The 22,458-nt window shown below is 42.5% G+C and overlaps 1 protein-coding gene across 1 annotated transcript in view; it reads left to right on the forward strand.

Moving 5' to 3' along the window:
* The first annotated feature begins 2,883 nt into the window (after nt 1-2,883).
* The window catches only part of ccdc88c (coiled-coil domain containing 88C), a 65,511-nt gene continuing 45,936 nt past the window's right edge, over nt 2,884-22,458 (forward strand). The window contains 3 exon segments of the mRNA XM_034111816.2: nt 2,884-3,473; nt 4,760-4,872; nt 10,937-11,045. Of these exon segments, the coding sequence (XP_033967707.2) occupies nt 3,414-3,473; nt 4,760-4,872; nt 10,937-11,045 (282 nt within the window). The 5' untranslated portion in view covers nt 2,884-3,413.

Raw genomic sequence — 22,458 nt, forward strand, 5'->3', positions numbered from 1 at the left:
GAGAGACCCTCACTGGGGTCTTCTACTCATCACACTGTCGTGAGACCAAAACATGGACCTGGAGAATCCTTCCTTCTTGTTTTATTTTAAGAGAGGAATGTGGGGCCTCATCAAAGTTGCATTATTTTGTCTTGTGACGATTTCAACCATTATAATTCAACATATTAAACTATAACAGTCCACTTATTTAAACTGTTTGCAGTGCTTAGAAATATGAAATTAAATTCAAATCAATCTTCTATTTTCTTATTAAGATCAAATAAACGGGCCCCTGGTGAGCAATAAATGTGACTCTAATTGAAATCACTGAGCCACGGCATTCACTGCTATGAAGAACACACACACACACACACACACACACACACACACACACACACACACACACCACACACACCACACACACACACAACCAACACAAACACACACACACACACACACACACTCACACTCTGTATGAAGCAGTGTGTGGACTCCTCTGACTGACTGTTGAACAGACAGCTCTTCACCATTTCCAACGAACACTGAGATAAAGGACACAGCACTTGATATTTTCTCTTTCATTTGTTTCCGACTGACTGTCCCGTCTGATCACATTAAGTAGAGATGACCTCTGACCCTGAGCTGCTGGGTAAAGAAACCGTGAACGTTTTAGTCTGTAGCTGGCACATATGCTGAATATATGATATATTTGTGTGTGAGTGTGAACGAATGTGTGACCTGACAAAGTATCACTGTTATCACTGGGTAGAGCATTTATATATTTGTTATATTGAAGATAGGTTTATGAAGTCCAGAATGCACCAAGAGGATCGCAGGTCCCACCTTTCGCCATTCGTTAAGGAGAAAGGGGGCGGGGCTTCACTGTATTGAATGTAAAGTGATGACACACTTCCTGTTATCAGAAATCCCTTCTCTGAGTAAATCTGTATGAATATTCACAATGAATAAATAATAGATGATTGATGAAAAAATATTCGCCTTGTGTATTGTGTTATAAATGATACTTTTTTCCCTTAAAGTTTCTCTCCCACACTCCCCCCCCCACCCCTTATCAGCTGTATTACATTGACGTTCGTCAACTGTAAAACACGCGGTAGCTCCGTCTACATTTACTGCACTTTATTCCACAGTAGCACTCATTTACGTGTACTAAAACATAAGTACCAGTTACTCGGTACTATCCACAATTGTTCCTAATAGGACACCAACACACAGCGAGTGGAGTTGAATATAGCTGTCCCGTACCATTCAGTTGAAGCATTACACCATAAATGAGTCTGTGGAAGAGGATTAGGGCTAAAGAATGTTGACATCTGACAAAAGTGATTTGATTTTATGAGATTTAGATCAGAATTCTGAGATTAAAGTCAGAAATCTAACTTTTCTCTCACAATTCAGAGATTTTCAGAAAAGTCAGAAATATTGTATTCTCTGAATCCTGAGCTTAATCTAAGAACAAAAACCATTCAAAACGTTTTCCTCGATTTCAACATTGTTTCAAATATGCCCCTAATCCTCTGTGTTACACTGATACTGAGGAGGATTTTCTGCTATGCTTTGTAGTAACGTGAGAGAGCCACACGGCGGCGCTGTTCTGCAGGTTATTGTTGCCATGTGCCATGCTTCAGTTTACTTTCTCAGACCTACCACTTCACTTTTTAATTTAGTCAAATATAGCTGCTCCTTTGATTTAGCAACATGTGTGTTTGCTGCATTGTTGGTCTGGTTCTGAACAGGAAGTTGCTAAACCGTTTCTTTCCTGTCTGATCATGCCAAATCAAAGACTGGCTGATTTCCCCTTTAGCCTCACCCTGATACACCCTTCTTTCCTTCACAGCCGTACTGCTGACTGCACTGAGATCAGCAGCAAAATCATCTTACCTCCACTACACAGTACATTCTTCTATGAAAACTACGACGCAAGAGGATCACGTTAAATGTTTCGCTTTTGGTTGTTTTATAAAGACTTTACAGAAATTACATTTATCACATAGAAATCAATTGTTGTCCAGTGACTATCGTTACATTTTGCTCTAAGGGGAAGTCCCCTAAGGCTGAAAGACCTGGAAGTGGTCCTACAGTATCCTTCATTTTATTTGCATTCTATGAATCCCTTCCCAGTCTGCTCCGATTGGTCAACTGCTTAGAGATGTCCCGCCCCTTAATTTATCATCTACAATTTGTAGGAACCTAACCAATACAAGCTTACATTATGATGTCACTATGTTATTAAAGTAAGCAAAGGAGTGTGGGGGAGAGAAACCCCCTCTGGAGGGAACACAGGGATTTAGCCTTTGCAGACCATTTGCATGCACTAAAACCTATATCACACTACAAGAGAGGGAACCCCAAAAAGCATAATCGACCCCCTTGAAGTTAACTTTGTATAAACTCGCCTTTAATATTTATGTTACACAGATGCCACCTCTTTCTTTCTGCATTGTAATTTCACTCTGATCCTCAATCACTTATAATCTTATTTTGTGCACAGGCCATCTCCAAAATATGATATCTTAATTCTGAGTCCTCTATTCCTTTTAACCAAAGGATAAATAGAAAACATAGTAAATCTTATTACTAGTGCTTCATTATAGCAAAACCAGTGTAGCTCAATATATTACTTGTGTAAAATAGTCCACTAATTTCAGGGTACCAAAAAAAAAGTTTTCTATTTCAGGATCTTCTTCAAGATGTTAATTATCGTATTGCTTATGTGCTCTTTGGCTCGCGACTGAAGGCGGTGACGTAAGACTGAGAATAAAAAATGAAACTGCGCAGTAATTGGCTGATTTACCAAATAGGGGCGGGGACTACACTTTTGCAGCAGCCGATTGGTCTATAGTGTTGTCATTCATCCCTTTCGTTCCTTTTGTCGCACGGTCAGGTTGATGGAGAGAAAGGAGGTATAGAGCGATAGAGGGACGTGGTGGAGATGTAACAAACAACGGAAATAACTATTTTAACGTTTTATGTTTATCTATCGTGTATTTACGTTTTCTCCACTTTCTTTACTTTTCTTAACTTATTTCACGGCCGTTTTTGTCGATTTACGTTCCGAGTCGTGTATCCTTGGTAACGCGAACTACTGTCCCGAGAAGTTTTGATCAAGTGTTACACCTTCAACCGGAAAATAAACTGGATCTTTACCCGCCGAACTAACGGAACTGACTCCGGTGTGCATATGGAAGCATTTCAAACAGTTTGGATTCAAATTCAAAGTATTTGATTTTAAACCGAGTGTTTTGGGAAACAGGACAGCGCAAGACAATAGTGGCGAGAGAGGGAGCTCGTGCAGGGGGGAATCGATGCCTCGCGGGGGCTTTGTTCTACCGCGAGCCTTCTGCTGACTGATGGCCGCTGGATTTATGAATATTTACTGATTAATTAACGGAGTGAAAAGCCTTTGGAACAACATGGACGTGACTCTGTCCGAGTTACTGTCCACTTTCATGGAGTCTCCGCTGGTGGTGTGGGTGAGTGGGAGCAGCACACACACACGCACACACAAACACTTGCTGACCTCTGACTCTTTTTAACTTTCTCTGATCTCTTTCTCTCAGTTCGGCTACATTTCTTTAAAACTACAATACTGTAGTAGAAACACAACTTTGCCCTCCATTTTACCATGCTGCAGGAGCTTGCATTATTAACCCATTGAGAGACACTGTTCTGACCGGTACATTACAGTACCAGGGAAAGTACTTTCAGAGTCAACACATTACATGATGTTCTTCCTCACTGGTTACAGATGCTGTTTCTTTGTCCTTCTATCATATGTTGCCCAAATAATGATGATGATCAAGAGCCTCTCCTATAGTCGGCATGTCCAAGCGTGATACTGTCAAAATATGAATCAGAGCAAACATTACTGCAGCTAATTGAAGAAAACTAGCATAGCTTCAAACTGGGACTGAGCTATCCATTAGCAACAGTAATGTAGCAACAGTTAACCCATTTGCAAACAGAAATGTGTCACTTGTTATGGATATATTCATTTACAGGCAGTTAAACTCCCGCTGGAGGGAACACAGGGACTTGATCCTTTGCAGAGCATGTACATGCACACACACCTATAGAACACACTGCAGGGAAGGGAGACCCCAACAAGGGCTTCTTCAAATGTGAAGTTAACAGCATTTCACTTTCAGTATAGCTCTTAAAGAAGGGTTCCCACTTTGAACACAATGTTGGCGCCCCTGCACTTGTTCTTTGCAATGATGCGTTAAAATGTTCAAATGAAGCTCCTCTAAAGACACATAAGTGTGTTTTAGTGCCAAATGTCCGCCTCGTCTCACTCCTGCTCGGCAACGCAAGGAGGCATGTTCATACTTCAACAGACTGTAGCTCTGGAAGACACTCAGTTCAATGAACAAGTTCTTATCATGACCCTGGCTCCAAAATGGAGGAAGAATATTGATATCACGGCTGCAGAAAGTCTACCCATCTCCTGTTGCATACTTGAAAGTGAAACCCACCTGTTTCTTGCCCAATTTAAAACCCCCCAAAAAACATTTTCTCTTCTATATGTAGCACTAAGAAATGCGTGGCCTATTTGGAGCTGATGTCTTGCAGGGTTCTTGCTTCTGTGTGTCGGTTCCTTCTTGGTTGAATGCACTTAATGCAAGAGCCTCAGCTAAATGTAACAGCTATTGTAATGGTCTGAAAACTCAGTATTTGGTATGATGTCATCAAGCACTTCAAGTCAAAAGGGAAACATTGAAAAGACGTGTGGTGTAGTAACTTGTTTCTGTGTGTGTAGGTGCGGACGCTGGGCCCTCTGGGTTCCTGTGAAGACGCGGGCTCAGAGGAGCAGCTGAACATGTTCATGGAGCTGGTGGACGGCGTCTTCCTGCACAAGATCATGACACACATGTAAGTAACCCCACATTCTATTTGCATGAGACAGTGGAAGAAGTTCTTTGATGTGTGTGTGTGTGTGTGTGTGTGTGTGTGTGTGTGTGTGTGTGTGTGTGTGTGTGTGTGTGTGTGTGTGTGTGTGTGTGTGTGTGTGTGTGTGTGTGTGTGTGTGTGTGTGTGTGTGTGTGTGTGTGGCCTAGCATTACTATACTTGTGGGGACCTACATCTGTTTACACAGTCACTTGTGGGGACTCGCCTCCCTTATGGGGACAAAATGGAGGTCCCCATGAGGGGGATCATTAATTTTAGGGTGAAGACTTGGTTAGGGTTAGGGTAAGGGTTAGGGTTAGGGTTAGGGTTAGGCATGTGTTGGTTATGGTTAAGGTTAGGATAAGTCTCCAGGAAATGCATGTAAGTCAATGTAATGTCATCTGAAGTGATGACACAAGTGTGTGTGTGTGTGTGTGTGTGTGTGTGTGTGTGTGTGTGTGTGTGTGTGTGTGTGTGTGTGTGTGTGTGTGTGTGTGTGTGTGTGTGTGTGTGTGTGTGTGTGTGTGTGTGTGTGTGGGTGTGTGTGTGTGTGTGTGTGTGTGTGTGTGGTGTGTGTGTGTGTGTGTGTGTGTGTGTGTGTGTGTGTGTGTGTGTGTGTGTGACCACATCCTGACTGGCTGGTTTCAGGTTGTAAATGTCACAGCCAGATGTGCTGCTGAAGTCTGCATAAAGAACATCACATTATAAGAGAGAGCCTTTAGATCATTAACAGTGCCTTTAGAACCGACCCGCTGTCAGTCTGCACTTTGGCTCAGGAAGTGCACGGTAGCAGACGGGTACGACACCGACGCAGTGTGCTGTACCACATCTCAACGTGGACATGCTTGCACGCTCCGTTTTCAAGTAATGCTTCTAATTATCTGTGCATCTTGCGAGGTGGAGCACAGTGACAACATCTGTTCACTGACAGAAATATATATATAGTATCAACATTGCAATGTTTTCTGAGCGGCGGCAGCTTTTTTCAATAGATTCCAACGAGAACAGAAACGTTTTGCAGCCAACTTATTTTTTCTGTGCGCTCTGCCATTTTTGTTTGGTCACTCCAAGTGTTTCGAGTGAACATCTTCAAATGTCCCTGAAGCACCGGAGAAGCTTGTTTCTGACTAACCTCATATTAAAGATCTGAAATGTGATTTGTTGGAGCAGGTTCGCCAGGTGGACCATGGGTTTTGCTGCCGACTTTTATCTTGTCTTACTTCCTGTTATTTGCAATAGTGAAAAAACAATGTCAAACAAATATAGTAGCACAAACGGATGATCAAATCCAAGGGGATGAAGCTGTCACACAGAAGCGGTTAGGATATGCCATCAAGATATTGTTGTCATAGAAATATCTTGACAGCCTATCACCACTGTTGTGTGATAGACTGGGATCGCCCTTTGACTTAATTCTGTTGAACTACGTATGAATGAGCTGTACCGCTAGTTCTGACAGCCGTAGCGCATGGAGAACAATCTGTACGGAGACAACACAACACGCACCGACAGCTGAGTCCAGGGTCTGCTCAAACAAACGTGCTTTTCACTGTTTCTTATTGGACAGTTTACGTCTGGAAGACACAGCCAAAAACACATGTTTCCTCCAGTTTCTACATCGATGAGGATGCACGTTTTCTACAATTACAATGGCAGTGCGCTCAGAAGAAGGATGCTGGCTTCAGCTCGACTCTTCGAGGAGGAACAGCATAAGCTCTGTCCTCGTTGGGAACAATTCAAAAAGAATCTGGTGGTTAGAAAAATGTGATATATTATGGTCAGAAGCCCTGAACAGCGGAACCGTTGACGTTTTGCCGTGATGACACATACGTACATATGGTAAATAAATTCATTTATAAGCGCTTAATTGAGTCTTTACTACTCAATACAAATCAGCATTCATACCCCTGCATACAGAGGCAGGGCTACCATGCCTCCTGTCCAAGGAAGCTAACATCCACTAGGTAACATTACGTATCTTGCCCATCACAAGCTGACAAATATTTGCGTTTCTGTCAAGGCTGACAAATATTATTTTCCTTTCATTCTTTATAAATTGGAGCGACACATTTGGGCACTAAGTCTGTCCCGACTGATAATAACGGCACATACCTACTTGTGTGAAATCTAAATCTCCTCCCGCCAGACGGGCCTCTGTCCCCAATCACCCCACATGTTCATATATCAGTTATTGTCTTCGGACACAATGATAATCACCCTATTGTTCTCCTGGCAATGAATGTAGGCTGGGGGGGAGGGGGGGGTCATTAGGACTGTCGGAGGGGTTTATTGGAAAGTGGGTTACGGGCGAGGAGGCAAGGGTGGAGAGCCAGAAGGAATAATACAGGAAGCCAGGCAGAGAAGCAGTAAGCGGTCTGAACTATCTTCCTTCTGAGTCGCACTGAAACAGGCTGACGTTGACGTGTTAGTCAACAGAGTGTAACTGCAATGAGGGGAGCTGGCATCTGGAATGGATGTGCTGAAATACTTAAATGTGTAATTTGAGTACAATGAATACGCTTCTGATGACCTCAAAGTGAAGTCGAAGTATCTGTAAGTGCTGTTTAAACGTGAAAGTCAAGAAAGAACTTACTCTAACGTGAAGTCAAAGATTGGTGTTTTGGCTGAAGTCGAGCTGGAATACACCGTGTGTTTCAATGTGTGTGGAGTTGTGATTATGTTTTTGTCCAAATGTGAAACGCTAAGACCTGAAAGGGCAAGTGATATTTAAAGTGTGAGCTCTGACATGGTTCAAGGGTCCATTTGATACAAGTGCAGAGTGAAGTTGAAGTGCCGTTTCCTTACACTTCTGTCCTAACCACTGAACCAGATGACACCTGGCAGACCATAAGAGCCGAGCTCATCCAAAGCAGAATAGATGAAACCATATGAAATGTCAGTGTGTAACCCTGTTATTGTGCAGTTACTGTTTTAATAAACCTATTAGTAGATGAAGTATTTTATCTAGCTTCATTTCAGTGAGCAAAGTGCATCTTCCAGGAGCTCAGGTGGTAAGGATCACCTCTGGATGCAAAATGGAAGTTTGTTTTCCAGCCTTAGTGTTCTTATTATCCTCCCCATGAGGCAGCAGACTGACTCCATGACAGTAGGTCAGCCAGACAGCGTCACCCCCCCGTTCAAATGCAAATCAGGCTGGCCCAGGCTGGCGTGTGTCGGGCATAAATCCTAATCCAACACAATAGTAACTGTGTGTGTGTGTGTGTGTGTGTGTGTGTGTGTGTGTGTGTGTGTGTGTGTGTGTGTGTGTGTGTGTGTGTGTGTGTGTGTGTGTGTGTGTGTGTGTGTGTGTGTGTGTGTGTGTGTGTGTGTGTGTGTGTGTGTGTGTGTGTGTGTGTGTGTGTGTGTGTGTGTGTGTGTGTGTGTGTGTGTGTGAGCCTGGTGTTTTTTAAATCTTTTTTTCCTTCTAATTCGTTATTCTTTTCAAAATAACACACTGCTATGTACTCACCAATAACACACAATTATCCTTGCTTTTATTTATTGGTTTAATTCCATAATCTCGGGCTTTTTTGGCGTCCGTCAGGAACTGAATTTCAAAATAAATATAACCGGAAACAAACGTAGGCATTTCGAGCGATTACCCAAGATCCTCAGCTATGGTTTTAAGCTCGCTGATTGGATGTGTTAGCCGCAATGCATGCTGGGATTTGGTGTTTATATTATATGAAATCCGGAAAACATTTTAAAAGAATAAAATAATACTTAATTCCGAGTGCTCTTGCTTTTCTCTTTGAAAGTCATCACATAACGGCATTGTAATACATGGTTCGGCTGCATTACATATTACAGATCTGCCGTAGTTCTTTATTTATAGAGCCCTGATGAGAAGACCTTTGGAAAAAACTGGAAGAAATGGCGCCGAAACTGAATACTTGACGTGGATCATAAATATATCAACAATTAAACAACATCTTCAATTTCTCTTCACAGAATACGTCTCCTTGCAGTATCAACACTAATTCGGCTGACTTTTACATTTGAGCTAATTCACAGATAGGTTATATTTACACCATAACGGTGCACAGCTGATAGAAAAGGACTGTAGATATTACTGATTTTCTTTGAATGTAAGAATGTAAATACTGAGTCTGAAATAGTATAGCAATATGCTGTAAAATTATGTGAAAGCATGAATAAAACTATACATCTTCAGATGTTGTACATACAAGTGTCTGTGTGTACCTTGTGTGCACCGCCTAGTGGTTAAAGCACGTTATTGAATTATTGTTTGTATGTGTTATATTTGATAAAAATATATTAATATATTAAGAGTACATATACTTTCATAGGGGGAAAGTAGAATGTCTGTGATAGAAATATAGAATATAAAAAATCAAGAAGATACTATAAGTGATCTCTTCAATAAAACAGTTTAGTGCAGGATGTACAAAGATATTAATAGGAGGAGGTGCAAAACAGAAAAACGGATTAACCTTTATTTAAACATTAAATAACAGATTAAGGTCTTCTTTTAAATAAGCAAAAAACGTTGGGGGTATCTATCTACAGATAAATATTAAGCCTGACAAAGTACTTAACGTCTAATATATTGCTTTACTGCAATGTTAACTATGTTGAAGCACTTATTTTAACTGATTTTATAAATATGAATTATACTCTTATGTAGATAGAATAAGAAATGTGCAGAATATGACAGCTTAATGGTGTATATATATATATATATATCACATAATTAATCAGAATCTGCAAAGTAACTCAAATAAATGCAGTGGAGTAAAAATACCAGGTTAACCTCTGAATTGTAGTGGAGTAGAATTACAAAGTAGCAATGAGCTGTCATGTGGGTATATATTAATGCTGCGCATTATGGACACAAGCGATTTTCACCCATTTATTAATTATATGTTTTACATTTGATAACACCAATATGTTTAATACTTCTAATTGTGGGAAAAACGAAAACGTTCAGTCGAGACGTCCCATAGAACATTTTGCGAAACACAATAGCCAGCATGTGTAGTTCTGGGGGGGTGTTCGATTCCAGTTTTGGATAGACTGGCGTGGTTTCGTTCCATTTCACACAGCTGTTTGACGCTCTGCGTAACCGGGACTGTAGTCCTAAACGATAGCTGGGGATTATGGGTAGTGTAGTGTCTTCGGCCATCCTAAACTCAGAAATGTTGACAATCGCAATGATGCTCGAAATGTCCCTTATAGGCCTACGTCTGTTTCCGGTTATTTTTATTTTGAAATTCAGTTCCTGACGGACGCCAAAAAAGACCGAGATTATGGAATTAAACCAATAAATAAAAGCAAGGATAATTGAGTGTTATTGGTGAGTAAATAACAGTGTGTTATTTTGAAAAGAATAACGAATTAGAAGGAAACAAAGATTTTAAAATACAGATTTCAGTATCCTGAGGCTCTGAGCCCCATTTATTTTCCTCACAGACGGCAACACTAAAGGTCTAAAATAAAGACCTAAATGAATATTTGCCTTTAGATTCTCCCAATAAGTCCAAGTACAGAGGCAAACTAAACATCATGTACATGTACTGCACAAATAATCAGAAATAAAAACTCATTACTCGCATACAATGACATCAAAACGCATTTTAATGGCCAAATGAACCTTAAAATAGGCATTTTCCACCGAGAATAACACGAAGGTCGGCCATTGTTGTTGATCACGTGGTCTATGAAGGTCTATGGGACGCCCTGCCCGTAGAAGCCTGACGGGCAAGGGGTCCGCTGTCCGCAATATAGCGACGGGGAGGGGCCCTGACCGTCCGTCAATATGTGACGGGATGGGAGTGAGAACGTGTGTGTGTGTGTGTGTGTGTGTGTGTGTGTGTGTGTGTGTGTGTGTGTGTGTGTGTGTGTGTGTGTGTGTGTGTGTGTGTGTGTGTGTGTGTGTGTGTGTGTGTGTGTGTGTGTGTGTGTGTGTGTGTGTGTGTGTGTGTGTGTGTGTGTGTGTGTGTGTGTGTGTGTGTGATGATCTTTGTCTTAAGTAGCACCAATTTACATAAATCTAAGTGCTCCTGTAATGTGTTTGTGTCTCCATAGTGACCCCAGCCCCACCAATCAGAGACTGACCAAGAATGTGAACAATGACGTGTCGCTCCGCCTCTACAACCTGACCGTTCTCACCAGACACATCCGGACGTACTACCAGGTATTAGGGCTGTGCATCTTCACTGGTCTCACGATTCGATTCGATTACGATTATCCTGTCAACGATTCGATTCGGTTCGATATCCCGGTGCATCACGATTCATACCAATGCGTTGCATCCTCAATTTTCTATATTACTGCACATGGCTTATTTTTCATCAATGCATACATGCAGTAAATACATATGAACTCTCTTTTTATTATTTAGAAAGTGCTTCAGAAATCAATAACATAAATGTCTTGACATTAATTTATAAACCAAAATAAATGGATTGTATAGGTCTAGCCTCCGTGTGTGAAGTTGTTCCATCCTCAAAAACAAAAATCTAATGCTCCTGCAGTCTAGCTGCAGCTTCTAGCCACGGCCTTCTGTTAAGAAAGGACACTGAATGTCCTGAATGTGGCATCACACACAGGACGTGAGTCTGAACACAGCAGACAACAGGAGTATTTACAACAGCATATACAAACAAAAATAGCGCATGTGGGTGCACACTTACATTCTCTGTTTTACTGTTACATAAATCCCATGAATGTATGAGATTAAATTAGCTTCATTATATCTCAGTGATTAAGTGAATAATAAAGTTTCTATCAGGTCACTATCAGCCTGTCACTCATTATTTTCAGGGAGGGGGCGGGGTTTGGAGGAACGGAGAGGAGACGGTGATCGCGGAAGCTTTTTTCCTCCTGCCTTCACAAACTTTACACACGTATATATCGTCTGAAAATTGCTAGAGGACATTCATACTTTGCAATCCAAGACTTAATTAAATCCACCAAAAACCTGACATGATTGTAACGCGATTATCTTTGAAAAACATAAATCCCTGTCTGTGTCTCTGAGCCGCAGCGACACGGAGTGAGTCAGAGCGGGTCCTTCTGCTGCTGGTTCTGGACTGGTGGTGTTGTGTTGGTGGATAAAGCAGACTGCTCCGTGTTGCTGTGCCGCTGTCACGTATGTTCCCTGATCTCTGCGTCACCGACCGATTTGATATTAAAGTGACAGAAAAAACGTTATAGTAAAGCCGCGGCCGGAAAATCAGGAAGCAACGTTACTACTCTATAACCGATTATCTTCCGTCACTGCATCGAGACCGAATCGTCCACGTCCGCATCGCAATGCATCGTAGAAACGATTATTTTCAACACCCCTACCAGGTATGCTAACACAAGAGCTCGCACACTACGGCAGCACGTATAGGTTCTTTGTAACCAAATGTCTCTCAGAGGGCGTGGCGAGGGGCTCCCTATTTTCATCTAGAGTAACAGCACTTTGGAAACAGAGGGGATTATGGGTAATGCTGCAATGATCTGTTTGGTGTTTGGAGCCAAACACTTCAGAGACATGTTTTGTCTATATCTGAGACCTGTAATGTATTGAGGAAAAACAGTGTAAGAGGGAACGTAGAAAGCAAACACACATTTATGATACTTACTTACTCTTTTGTTCAATGGCCGAGTCTCCACATGTAATCAACACTTTCAGATTGTAAGCGTCTATGCAGCCGCCAGAAGTAACAATCTAACGTTGGGCTTTAAAAGAACCACATCACCACCACCGCTAAGCTAAAGGTAGCTAATGGTCGCCGTGGTGACCTTTACTAGTCTCATTTAGTTACTTGTTAGCAACCTCGACTTTAAGAAACATAGAAGCTTCAGACTCACTTATGGGGTGTTTAATATTATTATAATTTATCAGACGTATTTGTTCGAGAACAAAATGCGAACATCTTTCCAGCTTGTTCACATTTCAGACATTCCTTTCAGGCATCTAACCAAAAACCCATAACATAATGACATTACATTGAGAAGTGCTTAAATGCTAACTCATTTCAGGTTTTAGGACTCATTCCTGCATCACCCCATACTGCCATTTGTAGAGAATGTTTCATGTTGTATTTTCTTCACTGGCATTATGGATACTGCTTGCTCTTTACTCAGTCTCCGTCTGCCTCTTTCTGTTTCGACGGGGGCTCAAGTGTGTGTGTGTGTGTGTGTGTCGTCTCTTAAACATAATGATTGTCATGTGTGTGCATTCTGATGTGATGGAGGTGAAGAATATGGACAGGCCTTGCAGACACACATTCACAAACATTCCTGAACCACACAGTGTTTTTTAGATGGAACACATCAGTATGGATCTAACGCCAACCAACTGCCCGATCCTTTTCTAGTCCACTTGCTTGACGACCAATAATCAGATCGATGCCAGCAGGAAGTCACATAGTGTGCCCTGCAAAGGTCATGCTCAGTGTGAAGTGCTTTGATATAACACATTGCTAAAAAACGCTTTACTGCTATACTTTTTCTTTCCTTGTCCAAAAATGTTTAATGTCCTGTTTCCTATAGGTCTGTATGTTGCATCTTCATAAAGGAATGCCGTGTTCACCTTAGCTTTACGCAGCGTCCACACGGCGCCGTGTGTTGAAGCCGGTTGGCGTGTCTGAAACTCCACCAACAACCAATCACATGAATCTCTCGCCCCGGACACACAAGCACGCGGTTTGATTGGCTACAGCCAATATGTCATAGAGTCATATGATTTGATTGGCTGACGCTTCTGTCGAAGCTTCAAAAGTAGAACTTTTCTCAACTTTTGAAGCGAGCAAAGCGAAGCGACGGAACCACAATGCAGTTCGGCAAAGCGTGACGTCTCCCCATTCAAAGTGAATGTGGAGAAGCGTTGAAGCTTCAACACACGCCGCCGTGTGGACGGGCCGTTATGGTGGGAACAGTGAAATTCATTCTAATACTGGATTTGATTACACTGGGAAAAAAGAGTCCTAAGAAACGATAAGATTTGGGGGAAGTTTGACCAAACTTCCATCCCATGTCTTCCCCATTTCAACTGACTGAGCACTGACTAGATTAGAGCGGCTCCCAACCTGTGGGAGGAGGCATTGCAAGTGGGCCGCCAAATAATTTCATTATTATTATTTTTATAATTGTTTTGTACAGGCTAAAGACACAAACATTGACATAATAATAACGTATAGGAGATGAAATTCCCACCTCAGACAACAACAACAACAACAAAACAAAAACGGAAGAAATAAAGATAGTCAGTCAGTGAAGTGAGTCACTTCAACATTTCACAAACTAAAATAGGTTGACAACCAAATACCACCAAAAAAACAACATGGCATATTTATTGTTCCTTTAATCCCACTCTTCGTTAGAGTTTCATGGCGTGTTGAGACACCCTTTGATTTGTTGTAGCAATAATAATTGTACTTTTAATCTACTCCTCAAACACCTTGAATTAAGATTACTCCTTGATTGACTTTAAAAAATATATATTTTAGCCAGAAGAATAGTTGGATTTATTAACTGTGTGCGGTCTTCATCTAAAAGCCCAAATAAAATATTGCGGGCCGCAAACATTTGATTCTTAAGTGAGCCCTGAGTTGAAAAAGGTTGGGAACCGCTGCATTAGATTACAACACAGGCATAACACAACACATGACTCTGTTCACTTGAGTGAGGGGTTACCGAGACCCCAGACAAACTTTGAGAATCCAGAAAGTGTTCCCGTATAATATCGTAGTAGCTTACTAAAAAAAAAAAGTATCATCATCTAATCATGTTTTCCCCCAATAAATGCAATAGCCGTAGTGAGATCACTTCAACAGACCATTTGTGGTGTTACTTAACGTAACATTGCAGTTGTCTGACCTAGACCCATGGGAAAGTTTATATAATCCAGAACATGTTTCTATATTGTATCTTAGTGCACTCCCATCACTGTGTGTGTGGGTTGGAGAGAGGAAGTGTGTTTGGTCAACAGGACATGTCTGCACGCTGTGTGTACTCACAACACAAGCACAGAGGATCTATGCCTCTGAACAAGGAGCTGTGATTTGCTTCATCCTAAATGTTTACAAAACATATCAAACCAGGGTTAAATCTGTAGTTCAATTAAAGGTGGGGTCGGTAAGTTTGAGAAACCGGCTCGAGTGCGCTAGAATTTGAAAATACACAACCGGAAAAAATCTGCCACTTCCTCACAGAGCCCCTCCTCCAACACACACGAACGCACACATGACCAATGAGGGCACGAGATAAGTGTGTGCCCAGACGGAAGGCTGACAGGCAGGTAGGCCATCCAGTTACTTTAGCCGGGCCGGCTCACATGATTGGTCGTGCTTTTTACAGCACTACGGCTTCCACTGATGACATTTTTTAATGGATTTTTTGTCAAAGCACTTCAGATATTCATTGCTATCGGGATGTTAAGAGATTCCATGGAATATAACAAAAAGTGTTTCTGAAATAAATTACATACCACACCTTTTAAGGTGAGGGTGCGTTTGTTTTAGGCAAGGCAAGTTTATGTATATAGTACCTTTCAACACAAGGCAATTCAAAGTACTTTACAAACAAAGGTCTTTGAGTCACCTCTTATGGCGTAGTTCCACTTTGCACATATGTCAGTGTGTTGGTTGTCTAGTGGTTATACACGTACCTTTTTCCAGTTTGTAAGCCATCTTTTTGCCAAACACCTGATCTCAATGATGAACAACAACTTTATGCTATCCCACTTATTGTAAGTCGATAAAAGCGTCAGCCAAATGTAATGCAATGTACTCGGACAAAGCTGACAGCAATGACTAACCAGCATCTTTTTGTTGTCATTTTGACGCTCCTCCAGAATACCTTTTTTCGTCCCACAAAGGTGAAATGTACATTGTTACAGCAAGTAAAGGGCCAAAGGTAGCTTAAAGAGCCTGTGACACGGTTTTCCCCCATCATCCAAACCCATCAATTTGAGTACATATTGTCCCCTTGAAAACCGTTACGGAACTGATTTTGGATATTTGTACTTTGATAACCATTAATCCTTCAATGTTGACAATTTTCTGGATCTTCTCTGGGATTCTTCAAGTCCCGCCAAATGATGGGTGACGTCATTGCGGGCACAGCGCTCCAGCTGCACCGTCCAGGATCCCAGCTTCTGCATGTAAACCTTTATATATATACAGTCAGATGTAAACGCACGACGGCGCACACAGCAGCAAGCTCAGACAGCGATGACAGGTTAATGTTGAACGTGTCTGAGAGCTCATATGAGGCTGAAGGATCGGTTTATGTTGTATCTGTTAGAAGTTTAGGAATGAGGTGCGTCAATATGGGCGATCATACGGTCATGTAGCCAGTGGGACTGGGACTAAAAATCATCCCGGGACTCTCGACCGGCCCACTTCGGTACCGCTAGTAAATTGTCAACGGGGGGAGTGGGGATGTCAGGGGCGGCGGGTGCTGTAGATAGTAAATGTAAATATGTAAATATTTGTGTCACTGCATCCTGGTAAAATACAAATATAATGTATAATGTCTGTGTCTTTGACATTAGCGCTGCTAGCCACCTGTGCCCTGTACTACGAAGCCAGTTCAACAGACCCTGGATATGTTTGAGTAACAAACAAACTAACAACAACAAACTAACAAACGAGATCTCGCTAAGCGGTCCTACGACGCTGGTTATCATCTCGGTAAATCAAGCCAGGGTTTCTCTCTCCAGCTGAGAGCGCGTTCACGTCTAAGACACGAGTGGATCTGACTTTAATTACATTTGTCTCGAGTGTTTCGTCAACATAATGTGTTAAATAATCCTTCTGCATCCAGTCTGTGACACTGTGAGTGTTGCACGGCCAGATACGGCTGGAGAAGCTGACTCAGATAAGGAAATATATGATATATTATATGATCGATGATCTGATTGATGATGTAATATGAATGATAAGTGCGACACGTCGGCGTCTTCTCTGCATGGCAGTTTAAACTGTATTTCCTTTATCCTGTAATATGACTTGAGAGATTTAAACTCCGCACACTGAGTTGATCTCTTTTCTATAGACGCCGGAGGCGAGCAGCGTCAGGTAAAAGAAGTTATTTAGCCTTCTCAAACCTGAGCCTCACGCGCCGCCTATGGGGGATGTGCTAGTGACTTATCCGACCGGCCCACTTCGGTACCGGCACATCGGGATTCGTCCCGATGGCCAGTCCGCCACTGCACCCAGCCCACGTAAACTGTCAACGGGGGGAGCCTCGCTGCGGGGAAACGGTGGACCTAGTGTCCCGATCGGAGTGGGAATAATAATAATAATAATCCGTGCATTTTATCCATTAATTTCCCCAACATTGTGGTAAAAAAAACACACGTTTAATCCATGTTGGTGTACTACAACTACAAAAAGCATCGGTTTGTTTTCTCATCAGGAAATGCAGACCGGCTCAAACAAACGATCATTTAATGTATCATATGTTCGCCGAATTGACATGAAAGCACTAATAAATGTAGTTTCATCCACTTGAGTTTACAACCACAAAAATAATCGATTTGTTTTTATATCACATCCGACGGGAGGAAATTCAGCAGCTCTCACTCCCGATTTGTAATCCTAATGTAATCATCATCTTCACCACGATCATTTATGTTTATGTCGCCGAATTGACATGAAAGCACTGAGAAATATGAATATACTGTAGTCGACTTCATTAAAACGTTATTAACGTGCCTAATCTCAGTAATTCACCATTTCTACGCATGACAACACACTTTGTCCGTGTTTGGCTCTCGAAGCGTTCCCGCATTGACGTCACTTCCGGCTTCCCCCAAAACTTCAAAATGAGTGAAGGAATTTCCACGCGATGTTCGAAATTATTGATATTTAACGGAACGGTATCGCTTTTTCTTTTTTAAACTGACTGTTCGAGATTACTAGTAGACCAATATTTCATTGCACAACAGTTGTTGGGATGGTGTCACAGGCTCTTTAAATAATTAAGAAGGATGCATACAAAATATTTTTTTTAAAGTAGAAATTACACAATTTTCAAAGTGGCTTAAATGTTGATGCTTAAAAACATTTTAGGCTTCATTTGAAAAACCCCATTGGAAGCTTAAAATACAAAAAAGCCCCTAGTTTTACAATGAGCGTACTCACTCTGTTGCCATCTAATTGATGCTGCTTATGAGACATCTTTGTCAATCGCTATATATAGGCTCACAACCATTTGGTAAACACTGGCTTGACATTTGACCAAATCTTTGAGAAAGTCTGCAGTAGTTCTACTAAATATGGGTAGTCATAAAAGTGTATGCTGGTAGCCCTTCTTTCACACTTCTGAGGGACTCTGCCTTCACTATTTTACTGGCTTGGCATCTTGCCGATAAACGGAAACATGCTTTACCTCTATCCTTTGAAGGATGGACTAAGGAACTCTTAGCTTGGGAAAACAAATTGAGAGCTATCTTCAACCCTTTGGTAGACTATGGAAACATTTTCAAAATAATGTAAACGTTTGCCGGGTCTAGGACGATACATAGTAGTTGGTGTTTAAATTGGAGATGATTTGACAGTGTGTCCCTAAGACGTACAGTATGTCAATAGAGTGGAGCAGGAATGATTCCTAAACCTGGAAACAAAATAAAATACGTCAGTTAATATTCCACTGGTAATTGTCGGAAGCTTCTGTGAGTCGTAAAAACAGAGTTGCCAACAAGTGGTTAAATGAGTCTGCTGAACGTCATCAGGGCGAACATTAGCCGCCTTTAGCCTAGCGGTGATGTAAAGTCATGCCAGCGTGATGTAGTTCCTTCAAAGCCGTTAACAATGTACTTCTGCCGATAGCACTTGCACTGTTACTATTTGGAGATTATCCTCCCGAACAAACGTCTAATCATAAAAGTGTGTTTGCCACAGATCTCAACTTCCGCAATATTCCAAAATCCAATGGAAAGATCCCATTGCGACCTCGTCAAGAAAGCAATGCTAATGTCTGGGTCTGTCTCCAAAATCTGTCATAACGGCACCAGTCTATTGGCCTTGTGTATTGTAGCCGCAAAGTTCCCACTAAACGAAGCCGCAGGGGGCGAAGTGGGGGTCTTCCTTGTGACTGGTCTCCATTATCAGTCCATACTGAGGGTCTTGTTCCATCAAATTTAATAAGAAAACAAAACAAATATTAACAGCAAGAGCATATTGTCAACAAAAGGTATCGCCCTTTGTCTTTCCCATAACTCGCCACTCAACAGGTGGACTAGTAACTTTAAACCACACCATGTGACAATTGCAGGAAGCGCCTAATTACAATGCTGTGGTGTCAACAAACAATGATAATAATAGAAATAATAAGCAACTGTGAAATAAGCATTTTGGCTCCTACATGTCATTCATTATGCTTAAGGGGGTTCAAGTTGTATATCAAGCTACATAGCTGTAGGTTTTGTATACGTCCATGTAGAAACCAGGTTGCAGTTATGCATGTTAGATGGTGTTTTCAGGAATGTAGTCCACTTACACTGACCTGGGACACAATCTAAACTGTGTGTGAACCCTACTAAAACAAAGACCGGTAATGACCGGTCTCTGGTTCCCTGTGCCACCAGACAGAAAGCATTTAGATGGTTCCCTGTGCCACCAGACAGAAAGCATTCAGACGGTTCCCTGTGCCACCAGACAGAAAGCATTCAGATGGTTCCCTGTGCCACCAGACAGAAAGCATTCAGACGGTTCCCTGTGCCACCAGACAGAAAGCATTCAGATGGTTCCCTGTGCCACCAGACAGAAAGCATTCAGATGGTTCCCTGTGCCACCAGACAGAAAGCATTCAGATGGTTCCCTGTGCCACCAGACAGAAAGCATTCAGATGGTTCCCTGTGCCACCAGACAGAAAGCATTTAGATGGTTCCCTGTGCCACCAGACAGAAAGCATTCAGATGGTTCCCTGTGCCACCAGACAGAAAGCATTTAGATGGTTCCCTGTGCCACCAGACAGAAAGCATTTAGATGGTTCCCTGTGCCACCAGACAGAAAGCATTCAGATGGTTCCCTGTGCCACCAGACAGAAAGCATTTAGATGGTTCCCTGTGCCACCAGACAGAAAGCATTCAGATGGTTCCCTGTGCCACCAGACAGAAAGCATTTAGATGGTTCCATGTGCCACCAGACAGAAAGCATTCAGATGGTTCCCTGTGCCACCAGACAGAAAGCATTCAGATGGTTCCCTGTGCCACCAGACAGAAAGCATTCAGATGGTTCCCTGTGCCACCAGACAGAAAGCATTCAGATGGTTCCCTGTGCCACCAGACAGAAAGCATTCAGATGGTTCCTTGTGCCACCAGACAGAAAGCATTCAGATGGTTCCCTGTGCCACCAGACAGAAAGCATTCAGATGGTTCCCTGTGCCACCAGACAGAAAGCATTCAGATGGTTCCCTGTGCCACCGAACAGAAAGCATTCAGATGGTTCCTTGTGCCACCAGACAGAAAGCATTCAGATGGTTCCCTGTGCCACCAGACAGAAAGCATTCAGATGGTTCCCTGTGCCACCAGACAGAAAGCATTCAGATGGTTCCCTGTGCCACCAGACAGAAAGCATTCAGATGGTTCCCTGTGCCACCGAACAGAAAGCATTCAGATGGTTCCCTGTGCCACCAGACAGAAAGCATTCAGATGGTTCCCTGTGCCACCAGACAGAAAGCATTCAGATGGTTCCTTGTGCCACCAGACAGAAAGCATTCAGATGGTTCCTTGTGCCACCAGACAGAAAGCATTCAGATGGTTCCTTGTGCCACCGAACAGAAAGCATTCAGATGGTTCCCTGTGCCACCAGACAGAAAGCATTCAGATGGTTCCTTGTGCCACCGAACAGAAAGCATTCAGATGGTTCCCTGTGCCACCAGACAGAAAGCATTCAGATGGTTCCCTGTGCCACCGAACAGAAAGCATTCAGATGGTTCCCTGTGCCACCAGACAGAAAGCATTCAGATGGTTCCCTGTGCCACCAGACAGAAAGCATTCAGATGGTTCCTTGTGCCACCGAACAGAAAGCATTTAGATGGTTCCCTGTGCCACCAGACAGAAAGCATTCAGATGGTTCCCTGTGCCACCAGACAGAAAGCATTCAGATGGTTCCCTGTGCCACCGAACAGAAAGCATTCAGATGGTTCCCTGTGCCACCGAACAGAAAGCATTCAGATGGTTCCTTGTGCCACCGAACAGAAAGCATTCAGATGGTTCCCTGTGCCACCGAACAGAAAGCATTCAGATGGTTCCCTGTGCCACCAGACAGAAAGCATTCAGATGGTTCCCTGTGCCACCGAACAGAAAGCATTCAGATGGTTCCCTGTGCCACCGAACAGAAAGCATTCAGATGGTTCCTTGTGCCACCGAACAGAAAGCATTCAGATGGTTCCCTGTGCCACCAGACAGAAAGCATTCAGATGGTTCCTTGTGCCACCAGACAAAGCATTTCAGATAATATGGAACACTTCATTATAGCATTGATCACACATCGAGCTCAGAGTAAAGAGCACATCTGCTGCTGACCGTATGCGTGTATGAAGTGGGTCATTCTGGGCAGTATGGTGGTTAATCTCTAACCACAGTCAAACACCCTCAACACACACTCGCACGCACACACACTTCATAGTATAACCATAAGTCAATGAGTTATGAGCCTCGGAAGGCCACTTAATATAGTTAAGGATAAGCCGCAGGAACTCTCACACTCTCTCACACACACACACACACACACACACACACACACACCACACACACACACACACACACACACACACAGTATATTCAGCTGTTGATACGGGGCTAGGCGTTGGCTTTCCAGTGTCTCCTCCCAGTCTCCCAAGTGACAAAATGTTTGTGTGTGTGTGACTGTGTGGGGGGGGTCTGTTACCTCCCTTCTGCTTTGTCTCTGTTGTACAAAGCACAGATATCACGAGCTCTGAATGCCGACTCTTTTCACACTCTCGCTGTGTTGTCTCCTAACTGTTCCACCTACATGCTGGAAGAAACGATTCAATGGTAAACAGAACATTTGTAAAAGACATTTGTACCCAGTGAAAATACCTTCTGGTGGTTACAGCTTCTCAAACGTCACCATGGCCAATTTACAATATCCTTAAAAAGGGAAAACTGCTGCAATAACCTTTTTTTAAAAACATTAATCGCTGTAATAGTACTTGCGTAGCTATTCATATCGCACAAGATTTAATGGTGAGCTATGTACACATTCGGCCATGTTTTTCTTCTGGCAAAGACTTCTTTGTAATATCAAATAAGAGTAAAACTTGTGACTTGTAACTATTAAAAAGTAAGCCTAATTTAATAACTAAAGAAGAATAACTCCATGCTCAGGAAAGGGGGAATATAATGTCAGACAGACAGGTATGAGTGTCGGTGATAATAGGACTGTCTGAGTGGGACAGGTGTGGAACTCTGGCTCTTGGGAGAGACATTGTATTGTTGTGCAGTAACTCAAGCAGAACTCTCCAGCTCCTTTCCCCCCCACTTTAGTCCTCCTTGTTACCGTGGGAACTGCAGAACAAAGCCCTGTGCCTATGTGGGATGTTTTGAACTCCATATCCTCTGGCCTGCTTTGAACACACAC

Source organism: Pseudochaenichthys georgianus, chromosome 22, assembly GCF_902827115.2.
Source record: "Pseudochaenichthys georgianus chromosome 22, fPseGeo1.2, whole genome shotgun sequence".
Taxonomy (NCBI): Eukaryota; Metazoa; Chordata; class Actinopteri; order Perciformes; family Channichthyidae; genus Pseudochaenichthys; species Pseudochaenichthys georgianus.